The sequence below is a fragment of the Mytilus trossulus genome, chromosome 7, assembly GCF_036588685.1.
Source record: "Mytilus trossulus isolate FHL-02 chromosome 7, PNRI_Mtr1.1.1.hap1, whole genome shotgun sequence".
Classification (NCBI taxonomy): domain Eukaryota; kingdom Metazoa; phylum Mollusca; class Bivalvia; order Mytilida; family Mytilidae; genus Mytilus; species Mytilus trossulus.
The window spans coordinates 44201797-44214051 of record NC_086379.1 but is presented as its reverse complement, the minus strand read 5'-3'; the positions used below and the strand labels follow the sequence as shown (position 1 = coordinate 44214051).

At 33.0% G+C, this 12255-nt stretch overlaps 1 protein-coding gene across 4 annotated transcripts in view; it reads right to left on the bottom strand.

The window, feature by feature from the left end:
- LOC134725135 (uncharacterized) overlaps window positions 1–3074 on the bottom strand; it is a 61102-nt gene extending 58028 nt beyond the window's left edge. For all 4 annotated transcript variants that reach the window (XM_063588695.1, XM_063588694.1, XM_063588696.1 and 1 more), the window contains exon 1: window positions 2039–3074. In XM_063588695.1, the coding sequence (XP_063444765.1) occupies window positions 2039–3029 (991 nt within the window). In that variant the 5' untranslated portion in view covers window positions 3030–3074. The remainder of the gene's footprint in view (window positions 1–2038) is intronic.
- Between the last annotated feature and the right edge of the window lie 9181 nt (window positions 3075–12255).

The following is a 12255-nucleotide window of genomic DNA, read 5'->3' as shown; positions in this document are numbered from 1 at the left end:
TAAACTGACTACCATGACCACTGTGAATTCATTCATTTTCAGTTATCAATTTTTGTTGAATGAGGGAAACTTGCATATACAAATGTATTCATAGGTGAATATCTTGAATGCTATTATATATAAAAAGAAGATGAGGTAACAGTATGATTGTCAATGAGACAACTACCCGGTATCCACAAAAGACCAAAATGACACATATGTGTTATAGATAGTCTATTAGATTTAAACTGTAAACAGGCATAATATTCAGCAAAGTAAGATCTAAGCATAAGTCGACATGACCAAAATGGTCAGTTAACTACTTAAGGAGTTATTGCCCTTTGTAGTCATTTTTGATTAATTTTTCAGAAATTTGTGTTATCTCCTACATTTTGTCCTATGAAACTACTTGGCCATATTTAACCAAACTTGGCCACAATCATCATTTGGGATATCTAGTTTTGTAAATATGTACAGTGACCCAGTCAGTCAACCAACCAAGATGGCCGCCATGGCTAAAAATAGAACATAGGGGTGAAATGTAGATTTAAATTATAACTCTGATACCAAAGCATTAAGAGCAAATCTGACATGGGGTTAAATTGTTTATCAGGTCAAGATCTATCTGCCCTGAAATTTTCAGATGAATTGGACAACCGGTTGTTGGGTTGCTGCCCCCCAATTGGAAATTTTTAAAGAAATTTTGCCAGTTTTGGTTATTATCTTGAATACTATATATATATTATAGATAGCAATAAACTGTAAACAGCAATAATGGTCAGCAAAGTAAGATCTACAAATAAGTTAACCATGTGTTAAAGTGACCAAAATGATCAGTTGAACTCTTAAGGAGTTTTTGCCCCTTAGAGTCAATTTTCAACAATTTTCATTAATTTGGTAGATTTTTGTAAATTTTTACCAAATAATTTCCTCTGTTACTAATGGGCAAAGTTCATTGTAGATATAATTGTAAGTCATGTAAGTAGCAAGAACGTTCAGTAAAGTAAGAACTTCAAACACATCACTACACCAAAACACAATTTTGTCATTAATCCATCTCTGCATGATCTGTGTCCTTTGTTTAATATGCATGTATACATGACATAGACCAAGTGAGTGACACAGGCTCTTTAGCATTTTTAGAGCTTCTAGTTTATATTAACTAAACATTGCTATTTTAAAGCAGAAAACTTTCAAGTTAAAACATTGAAAATTGCTAATTAGTTCAGTCACAAAACCATGTCCTATGGGTCAGGGCCTCAGCATACATCATGTACAAAAAAATGTACATGTAGTTTTCACTTCATACGAAACATCATCATTCTACATGTACTGTAGCACAAGTAGATCATATCAAACTAACTTTTAAAGCAGAAAACTTATAAACATTGAAAAAGTTAATTCCTGGACCATGCCATAGCTATAGGGAGACAGACCCACGAAATAGTCATCAAGTGATACATGTATGTACTGATATATATCAAAGTAATGCGATTTTCAATTAAAATACCATTGGACCACACTCAAAAATATATTTGTTTGCCCAAAACCCTACCTACCTAGAGACAGATGGTAGATAGGCAGTGGCGGATCCGGGGGATGGTTCCTGGGGTTGGAACCCCCCATTTTTTAGATGATAAATGCATTTGAATTGGAACATATAGTTGGAACCCCCCTTTTGTCCTGGTTGGGTCCCTCCTTTTAAAAATGACTGTATTTGGCCCTGATAGGTAGGAATTTTGCTTATTCAGCAAGGAGAAATTGAAAAGTCAGATTTTTTTTAGTCTTCATGCCCCCTTGATTTTTTTTTTACATCTGACCGATAAAAGAATTTGACAAAAATGATTGAGAAGGCACCTTTTTCTAGGTAGGGATCTATCATGTCTATCAAAAGTAGTTTTTATCAAACTAGCTTTAGCATAAACTTAACCATTATCTATGCCAGTGCCATTGCTGGAAAATCAGTCCCTATATGTATGTCCTTTTTTGTGCGAATTTCATAGTGTCAATTTAATTTGTAAATCGGATTTATAAAATGTATTACATTTTGTACACTTACCCTTTTTTCTCAGATTTCCCAACACTCCACCTCTGAAAGGTTCATTCTTTTTCACCCATTTACCATTGAATTTTGTTTGAAAGTTGTTCACTGCATGCACTATGTTGACTGTCAATGGAATATCCCTTGTTCTATCATTTTTATTTTTTTCACAAGAAAAACTATCTGAAGATTGGTTACAATCATTGAAATTTACTTGCAAGTTTTGTAAGTTCTGAGGTGCCGTAGTTACTGAAGAAACCACTTTGTCCGACTGACCATGATGACAACTGTCATTATAATCAATTTTATCCATTTTGTCATCGTTGACATTGGAGTCAGGTTTTCGTATATATCTGATAACCCGTTTAACTACATGTGGTTGAGGTTTTAATATATGAGGTTGTACTGTCTGGTCTGTCAAGGTACTGAGTGATTTATTGGAAACAGCACCAATAACCTTTATAGAATGGGATTTTACAAAATCTTGCCCAGCATTACTGTTAGTATCTTTTGGTTGGCTATTTATAGCATTACTGTTGAGTGTATTCTCTGAAATATTTGCAGGAAGAGGTACATCTTTAGCGAATTGCCTTGTACTTAAAAGTTTTCTAAGATTTTCATAAATGATTTTGGTCTTATTTGTTGGATGCACAACCAATGCCCCTTTTTCCACAGATGGAGGCGTCTGTTCTGAAGATAAATTTGAGGGACACACAACTTTCTCATTCATTTTTTTGTACATTAGTTTGGTTTGCATTGGTGACACAACCATTGCCCCTTTTTCTATAGATGGAGGGATCTGTGCTGGCAACAATTTTGATTGACAAATATTTTCATTATCAAGAAACTGAGGAACTTCCATTGTATCTTCATCTTTAAATGTGATAACTGACCCTAATATTTCAAATTGGGAATTAAAATCAGTATTGGTCTCTTCTTTTTCACTTTTTACTTCAACCTTTTCATTTCCTTCAACTATTGGCTCCTTTTTTACAACAATGTCACACATATTTGTTGTCAAATTTCCAGCTTCACAAGACTTGTTGTTACTCAACATTTTGCTCAATATGTTTGACTGTGACTGTATGTTGTCACTTAAAACATCATTGTTAATGTTTGGCGTATTTTTTTCATTTTCATCAACAAATGCCTCTGTTTTTATAACAGTATCCTCCATTTTGCTTTCTTGCTATCAATTATGTCATCTTCCTTTTCTTCTGACAAATTCCAGTAAAATTGATAGTAATCAAAAGATAACACTGCTCCAATTTTAAACGTTATGGAAAAAACATTTCTCCTTTTTTTTTTTGATAATCAAATCATTTTACCACAAGCATGTTTATGATGTTAATTTTAAGTCACATTTTTCCTTTCACTTTGACCAGTTACATGTAATCACAAAATTTCTCTTCAAACAGGTCAAACTTTTAATAACTTCTGTTTTTTTTTATTGTGGTATTTAGCATTGTTAACCACTGTTTTTATATATATTTTCAATATATACATTGTAGTATACCCATGCAGATTTAATTTTCTCTTTTTAGAATTTAGTTGATGAGGACACTATCATTTATCATGACTATCTTTCTGCTGCAAAAACCTACAAAAGATAAGGTGTATAATCAGTCAAAAGTTTAAATTTTAATTCTACATGCATGTTAAAGAAGTGTCTGAGACACATGATCACTACATCTGAAAAACAATAAAAAAAAGAAGATGTGGTATGATTGCCAATGAGACAACTATCCACAAAAGACCAAAATGACACAAACATTAACAACTATACATTGCCACACAACTCCAGATATTAAGAATTCACAAATTGGGTTTTTTACCCACTATTTTTTATGTAATCGCATGAGTGAAATAGATTTTTTCAATTGCATTATTAATTCCAATCCACCCCTCAAGCCAATATCAAATGTGTGTTTTAACCAACAAACTCCTTCATGCATTGTTTTTTTTCATCAACAAGTTATTGAATTTTGGCATGTTATAATCATGATAATGTCATTATATCAAAACGAGATGATCATGCTCCTCCATCTTCAAAATGTATCTTTTATTATTAAAGTAAAAGCTGTTTCATTTGGTTTATTTATATGCTATGGAGCAATTATATGTCAGATAATTTGTGTCTGGGTTCAACTATTCTTCCAGTTTAAAGTTTGTATTTTCTCACAACTCATAAACTGGTGTCACTAGTCAATGCTTGTTGGACAGTAACTATATGTATCTTTCTAGAAAACGAATATGTGTGTGCACTGATCATCAAATAAATATGACATGTATATATACTCTTTTAAAACTTTAAAAGTTTTTGTTTAATTTTGTTTACATAAATCTGGGTTTTAGTTCTCCCTTGTAAGATCTTAATGTTTCCGATGCTTTTCAACTACATAATTGATTTGGCCTTTCACTGTTCCAATGAATAGTCCAAATAATTGTGATGTCTTGGAAGGCTATATAAAAATTTTGCATTGACACCTTCCTATGATTTTCTCTTATCGATGTAAGGCGTCAAAGAAAAAAATATAATAGCCTTTCAAGATGTCAGAATTATTTGGACTATTCCAATGAATTGCTTTTATAGTTCTTGATGAAACCTGTGTTTGTCATTCTAACAGTGTTCTCGTTATGGCAGGCAAACATGCCTTGATGGCACAATTGTATGAAACTGTGGTAGCTGAGTCTTGTTATCATCATAGTTAACCCTCAGCTATCGCAAAGATCTGTCTCTTGTGTGGGTACATTTGTCATTTCATATTTTCTTTTTTCTTTTGAGTGCACACAAAAAACAAAAACAAAATAGCCAAATGATGAAAAGAAAATATGAAATGACAAATGTACCCACACAAGAGACAGATTATTCGGTCTATTGCAAAGACCACAGGCACTTGTCTCAGAAAAAAATTTCCTATATACCTTATTATAACAAGGTGTTATAATAAGGTATATAGGAATTTTTTTTCTGAGACAAGTGCCTGTGGCAAAGACATAAAAAAAGATGAAAACTGGATACATAAGAGGTCATAAGACTTGACATGCAGTTTTTCATGAAATGTCAATTTAAAGGAGACATAATTGTGTCATCTAATAATGTTTATCTTACTAAAATGCTCATAAACTAGAGTGGTTTTTGTGTGTCTATATTATATTTTATTGGTCATTTCTTTGTTTTTAAAGGGAGGTAACCGTAAATTGGTATTTTGCAAAATAAAACAAAAATTTCACGTGTTATTTTTTAAGTGCAAATGCTAATGATGTTATATTATTCTGTCCGTTTCATAACAAGCTCTTTCTGTACAACAAATGCATGTTTATGGATGAAAATAAACGAGCACCTGTTCTTTAAGTTTTCAGCCGTCTTACCGTTGTCGATCATCGCCGGCCATGTTTACATAAATATCAATGCGCACCACACAATATGTGATGAATTAATTTTTTAAATACTGATTTTATTTCTTATTTCATTAAAATATGTTGAAAAGTGAAAAGAAAAGCTTTTTTTATCAAACAAACTTAATCTAAGTTAACAATTAATTCTTGCTACAACAAATGATTTTAAAAGGTCTAGCCAGAATGTGTCCCAACCGAACTGTTGAAAGTGAGACTAATTACCAAAACTACTTTGATGTTGAAGCGCACAACAACTTTATAGATGGCACCGTCAGCGGAAGGTTGCCTTTATATAGACATCATATTTTTTAATCATTCAGTTCTTATGTTTTTTTCTGAAAAAAATAATTCTTTCCTTGTTCCAATAGTTCAACTAATATTGAGTGTTCATGCTTCCGCTCAGATCTACTTCACCATTTAAAAAAAAGAGGGGGGTCTCAACCCAGGACAAAGGGGGTTCCAACTATATGTCCACATTCAAATGCATTGATCGGCCAAAAAAAGGGGGGTTCCAACCCCTGGACACCCCCTGGATCCGCCAACTTGACTGTCACCAACTCGCCCACTCTTGTTAACCAACTAGCCCACTTATCAAAATAAATTCTTCTAGCTAAATTTTAGTCTGTTAACTCATCCCGTTCACGAAAAAAAGTTCAACTGGGTTGTAGAGGCGGATTTAGGGGGGCAGGGGCCTGTCCCCCCCCCTTTTTGGGAAAAAAATTTGGTTGCTTATATAGGGGATCACTGAAGCGCAACTGGAGCGGGCCCCCTCTTAGGTCAGTCAGTGTGCACCCACTTATGAAAATTTCTGGATCCGCCACTGGGTTGGCCGTCTTGCCAACTCAAGTTGCCCCACTTCAAAATATGAAAAAGAGTAATTTGATAAGCCCATTGAATTTAAATTTAGGAGCTACGTATATAGTACGTACCATTAAAATTTTTAGGGAGGGGGGGGGCTATGATGAAATTTGAAAAAGGACAGGAGAGGAGTTTTTAGTAAAAAAGGACATGGTTACTTTGTCGAGGCTTTGACTAACGGATGGTAAAACCATTACTAACAATTACTGATAGACAAAGAGAATGTCAATAAGTGTATATATATAGTCACGTTTATGATAGTAAAATTAGTCAAAGAAGGTTTTGTTAAATAAGTTATTGGTAAGTATGGTTAATGGTTCGAAAGCAATCAAATTTAAGTATTGTAAAACACTGCAACTAGTCATGATCCAAACTCTTCCTTGTTTTAAGGTTTGATTGGGTAATTCCTTCGTTGCTCTCTGTGTCTTTTAGAAGAACATGGCTTTCACCATATGCATGTAGTTCTTGGCAAGTATGTGTTCAATTTATCATGATTATCCGTTTAGTAACTCTTTACATTCACGATCATACATTGTTTGCATGTTAAAATGCTGATATTTCTGTTTTAAATCAAAGTTCATACTATGTTGTGGTGTAATTAACCAAATGCAAGCATTACAGCGGATTCCATTGAGTGTGTAGCCAAAGGTAATATCTTTGGTTAGCTTGCTTGTTAGCTGAACTGTGAAGTCATTGTTAGGTTAGGTAAACTACCCTACTTTAAGAATAGACTAGCTCGACAGTAAAACCAATTGATCTGTCTGTTGGACTGTGCTACTTCTAAAGGAGGGTAGTATACCTGACCATCTATTGACTTCACGGTTCAGCTAACAAGCAAGCTAGCCAAAGATACTACCATTTGCTACACACTCAATGGAATCCATTGTAACACGTTTAAACCCGCTGCATTTGTTTGCATAATTATGTAAATAGTATTCAAATTATTTTTATAGATAAATCTTTTGATTTCTTTTTTTTTTAATGTATTATATTTGTAAATAGAATATTATTAATGTAGTCTAGATATAAAAGACACCCGCAAGAGTTATGTAAGGTCATTGGGATTTCCGGGTAAATGAGGCCCCTCATGGGGGGGGGGGGGGGTCCTAGTAATCACATAATCACCATTTTTTTGCCAATATAATCACATAATCATTAAATATTTGCTTATCTTTAGTAATCAAATAATCATAAACTAAAAATACAGTCCTAGGTAATCAAATAATCATGAAATATTTGGCTTAATAATCAAATAATCATTAAAAAAACGGCCAAGTAATCACATAATCAAAAACCCCATGAGGGCCCTCGTAAATAGCAATAAAAGTTGGACCTATAGGATCAGATATTAAAGTTCATTAAACAAATACTTAGACATATTTTACAGCATTGACAGTCTCGACAACCAGGACTGATATGTACAAAACCAGAAGTCCATTATAAGTCTAGTAATGGACTTCAGATGAAACCATTATTTCAACGTTATTAGTTATGAACCATACGGATAAACACGAACATTTGTATAGTGAATGAGGAACACGTACCATCATTACTTTTCCATGGAAATTCACTACAACTAAAAAAGATAATTTTTTGTGACTAATACAGTGAATGGCCAAGATGAAGGAAGAGTGGTGATACTCATCTTCGCTAGCCAAGGGTTCCGATCCACTCCCGCTCTCTTCTGAAGAGAGCGGGAGTGGATCGTAACCCTTGGCTAGCGAAGATGTGTGATACTAGGATGTGATGTATGACAAGCCAAAGTGGACAAAAAGAGCTATTTTCTAATATTAAAAAATCATTTTCTAATATAAGAAAATCATTTTCTAATATTAGAAAATCATTTTCTAATATTAGAAAATCATTTTCTAATATTAGAAAATCATTTTCTAATATTAGAAAATCATTTTTTAATATTAGAAAATCATTTTCTAATATTAAAAAATAAGGTACTTTTTAATATAAGAAAATGATTTTTTAATATTAAAAAATCATTTCTTAATATTAGAAAATCCTTTTTTAATATTAGAAAATCCTTTTTTAATATTAGAAAATCATTTTTTAATATTAGAAAACCATTTTTTAATATTAGAAAATCATTTTCTAATATTAAAAAGTACCTTATTTTTTAATATTAGAAAATGATTTTCTAATATTAAAAAATGATTTTCTAATATTAAAAAATGATTTTCTAATATTAAAAAAAGATTTTCTAATATTAGAAAATGATTTTCTAATATTAGAAAATGATTTTCTAATATTTGAAAATGATTTTTTAATATTAGAAAATGATTTATTAATATTAGAAAATGAATTTCTAATATAAGAAATTACTTTTGATTTTCTAATATTAGAAAATGAATTTCTAATATTAAAAAATGATTTTCTAATATTAGAAAATGATTTTCTAATATTAGAAAATGATTTTCTAATATTAAAAAATGAATTTCTAATATTAAAAAAACATTTATTAATATAAGAAAATGAATTTATAATATAAGGCCATGTGGTGCATCAACCAAGTAAACGTTTCAAAAAATTATTCGTAACATTTTCTAGAAAAAAAGAGGACCATTTAACAGCCGATCAATATGTAAACGAAGATCAACCCATAAAAATAAAAAATGTAAATGCAACTGAATGTGGTCAGTTTGAAACTGTCATCACTCCTGCATGTACACCTGAAACTGAAGTTTGTAGGCACAGTAGTTTATGTCCTGAGACAGTTTTTACTGAGTGCGAGAAAACTACTTTAAAAATCAAGGATCCCATGGATATTGAATGTGACAAATCAAATAATAAACATGATAAAGCTATGGTTGAATCAGAAGTTTGTCTTCCTGGAAGTAAAAATTCTAATATTAGAAAAGGATTTTCTAATATTAGAAAAGGATTTTCTAATATTAAAAAAGGATTTTCTAATATTAAGAAATGATTTTTTAATATTAAAAAAGCATTTTCTAATATTAAGAAATCATTTTCTTATATTAGAAAATCATTTTCTAATATTAATAAATAGACTTTTTCTTTTCTAATATTAAGAAATCATTTTCTTATATTAGAAAATCATTTTCTAATATTAATAAATAGACTTTTTCTTTTTTAATATTAGAAAATGATTTTTTAATATTAGAAAATGATTTTTTAATATTAGAAAATGATTTTCTAATATTAGAAAATGATATTCTAATATTAGAAAATAGCTCTTTTTGTCCACTTTGGCTTGCCATAGTGATGACATTATTACAGCTGATTGCATATAGCGTGAGGTAAATGTAATACCGGTTTATTTGGTTAGATTGCTTGCTAGCTGAACTGTGAAGTCTTTATTAGGTAAGGTAAACTACCTTCACGATGAAGGAAGCGTGATGATACTAGGACGTGATGACATTGTTACAGCCGATTGCATTGAGCGTGAAGTTAGTAAACATGGTATATCTTCGGTGTTGATGAATGGATGACCAGAATATAAATTGCAACCGCTTGCTTGCTAGCTGAACCGTGTTCAAGTCATTATTAGGTAAGATAAACTACCCTTCTTTAAAAGTAGACCAGTCCGACAGTTAACCAATCTATCTGTTTGATGTACTAGGCTACTTCAAATGAAGGGTAGTATATAATTATATACCTTACATAATTATGACTTTATGGTTCAGGTAGCAAGTAAGCTTTACTTACTTTATGCAATCGGCTGCAATTAATATTCTGGTCATACATTCATCAACACTGAAGATACACCATGTTTACTAAGTTTCAAGTTGATTTGACTTCAATACTGTTCAACTGTAAGATTAATCGTTGACTATTTATTCAGTCATTTGAATAACATCTTCATGCCTTATATATCATGTACTGTAGTACGCCGCTAGATTAAAACTGACGTGTAACACACGGCCAGCGAAAGCTCTATTATTGAAGAGCCCAGGTGATCGTGTGGTGTAGCGGGACGGCTGCAGTGCAGGCGATTTGGTGTCACCATATCACAGTAGCATGGGTTCGAATCCCGACGAGGGAAGAACCAAAAATTTGCGAAAGCAAATTTACAGATCTAACATTGTTGGGTTGATGTTTAGACGAGTTGTATATACATTATGTACACAGCCATGTATCATCATCATTGATGGCGATCCGATGGATACATCTGTTGTAGAGTTGTCACTGACTCAGACGTACTTATAAATATAATTATTTTCTGTGACTGTATATTACATTAATTTGTAGAATCCATTACTATAGATAATTTAGCTGATCTGTAACAATAACATCTTCCTTCCTTATATATCATGTACTGTAGTACGCCGCTAGATTAAAACTGACGAGGAAAGGTAACACACGGCCAGCGTAAGCTCTATTTTTTGTAGAGCCCAGGTGGTCGTGTGGTCTAGCGGGACGGCTGCAGTGCAGGCGATTTGGTGTCACCATATCACAGTAGCATGGGTTCGAATCCCGGCGAGGGAAGAACCAAAAGTTTGCGAAAGCAAATTTACAGATCTAACATTGTTGGGTTGATGTTTAGACGAGTTGTATACATTATGTACACAGCCATGTATCATCATCATTGATGGCGATCCGATGGATACATCTGTTGTAGAGTTGTCACTGACTCAGACGTACTTATAAATATAATTATTTTCTGTGACTGTATATTACATTAATTTGTAGAATCCATTACTATAGATAATTTAGCTGATCTGTAACAATAACATCTTCATGCCTTATATATCATGTACTGTAGTACGCCACTAGATTAAAACTGACGAGGAAAGGTAACACACGGCCAGCGTAAGCTCTATTTTTTTGTAGAGCCCAGGTGGTCGTGTGGTCTAGCGGGACGGCTGCAGTGCAGGCGATTTGGTGTCACCATATCACAGTAGCATGGGTTCGAATCCCGGCGAGGGAAGAACCAAAAATTTGCGAAAGCAAATTTACATATCTAACATTGTTGGGTTGATGTTTAGACGAGTTGCATGTACATTATGTACACAGCCATGTATCACCATCATTGATGGCGATCCGATGGATACATCTGTTGTAGAGTTGTCACTGACTCAGACGTACTTATAAATATAATTATTTTCTGTGACTGTATATTACATTAATTTGTAGAATCCATTACTATAGATAATTTAGCTGATCTGTAACAATAACATCTTCATGCCTTATATATCATGTACTGTAGTACGCCACTAGATTAAAACTGACGAGGAAAGGTAACACACGGCCAGCGTAAGCTCTATTTTTTTGTAGAGCCCAGGTGGTCGTGTGGTCTAGCGGGACGGCTGCAGTGCAGGCGATTTGGTGTCACCATATCACAGTAGCATGGGTTCGAATCCCGGCGAGGGAAGAACCAAAAATTTGCGAAAGCAAATTTACATATCTAACATTGTTGGGTTGATGTTTAGACGAGTTGCATGTACATTATGTACACAGCCATGTATCACCATCATTGATGGCGATCCGATGGATACATCTGTTGTAGAGTTGTCACTGACTCAGACGTACTTATAAATATAATTATTTTCTGTGACTGTATATTACATTAATTTGTAGAATCCTTTACTATAGATAATTTAGCTGATCTGTAACAATAACATCTTCATGCCTTATATATCATGTACTGTAGTACGCCGCTAGATTAAAACTGACGAGGAAAGGTAACACACGGCCAGCGTAAGCTCTATTTTTTGTAGAGCCCAGGTGGTCGTGTGGTCTAGCGGGACGGCTGCAGTGCAGGCGATTTGGTGTACCATATTACAGTAGCATGTGTTCGAATCCCGGCGAGGGAAGAACCAAAAATTTGCGAAAGCAAATTTACAGATCTAACATTGTTGGGTTGATGTTTAGACGAGTTGTATATATCTATATCTATAATACTAAAATTACGAGGTCCAATTTGTCAGCCGTCATCGGGTTAAAACGACAAATCAAAGAATTCAAATTTATATATAGTTAATATAGGACAATGGTGTTGATTAAAA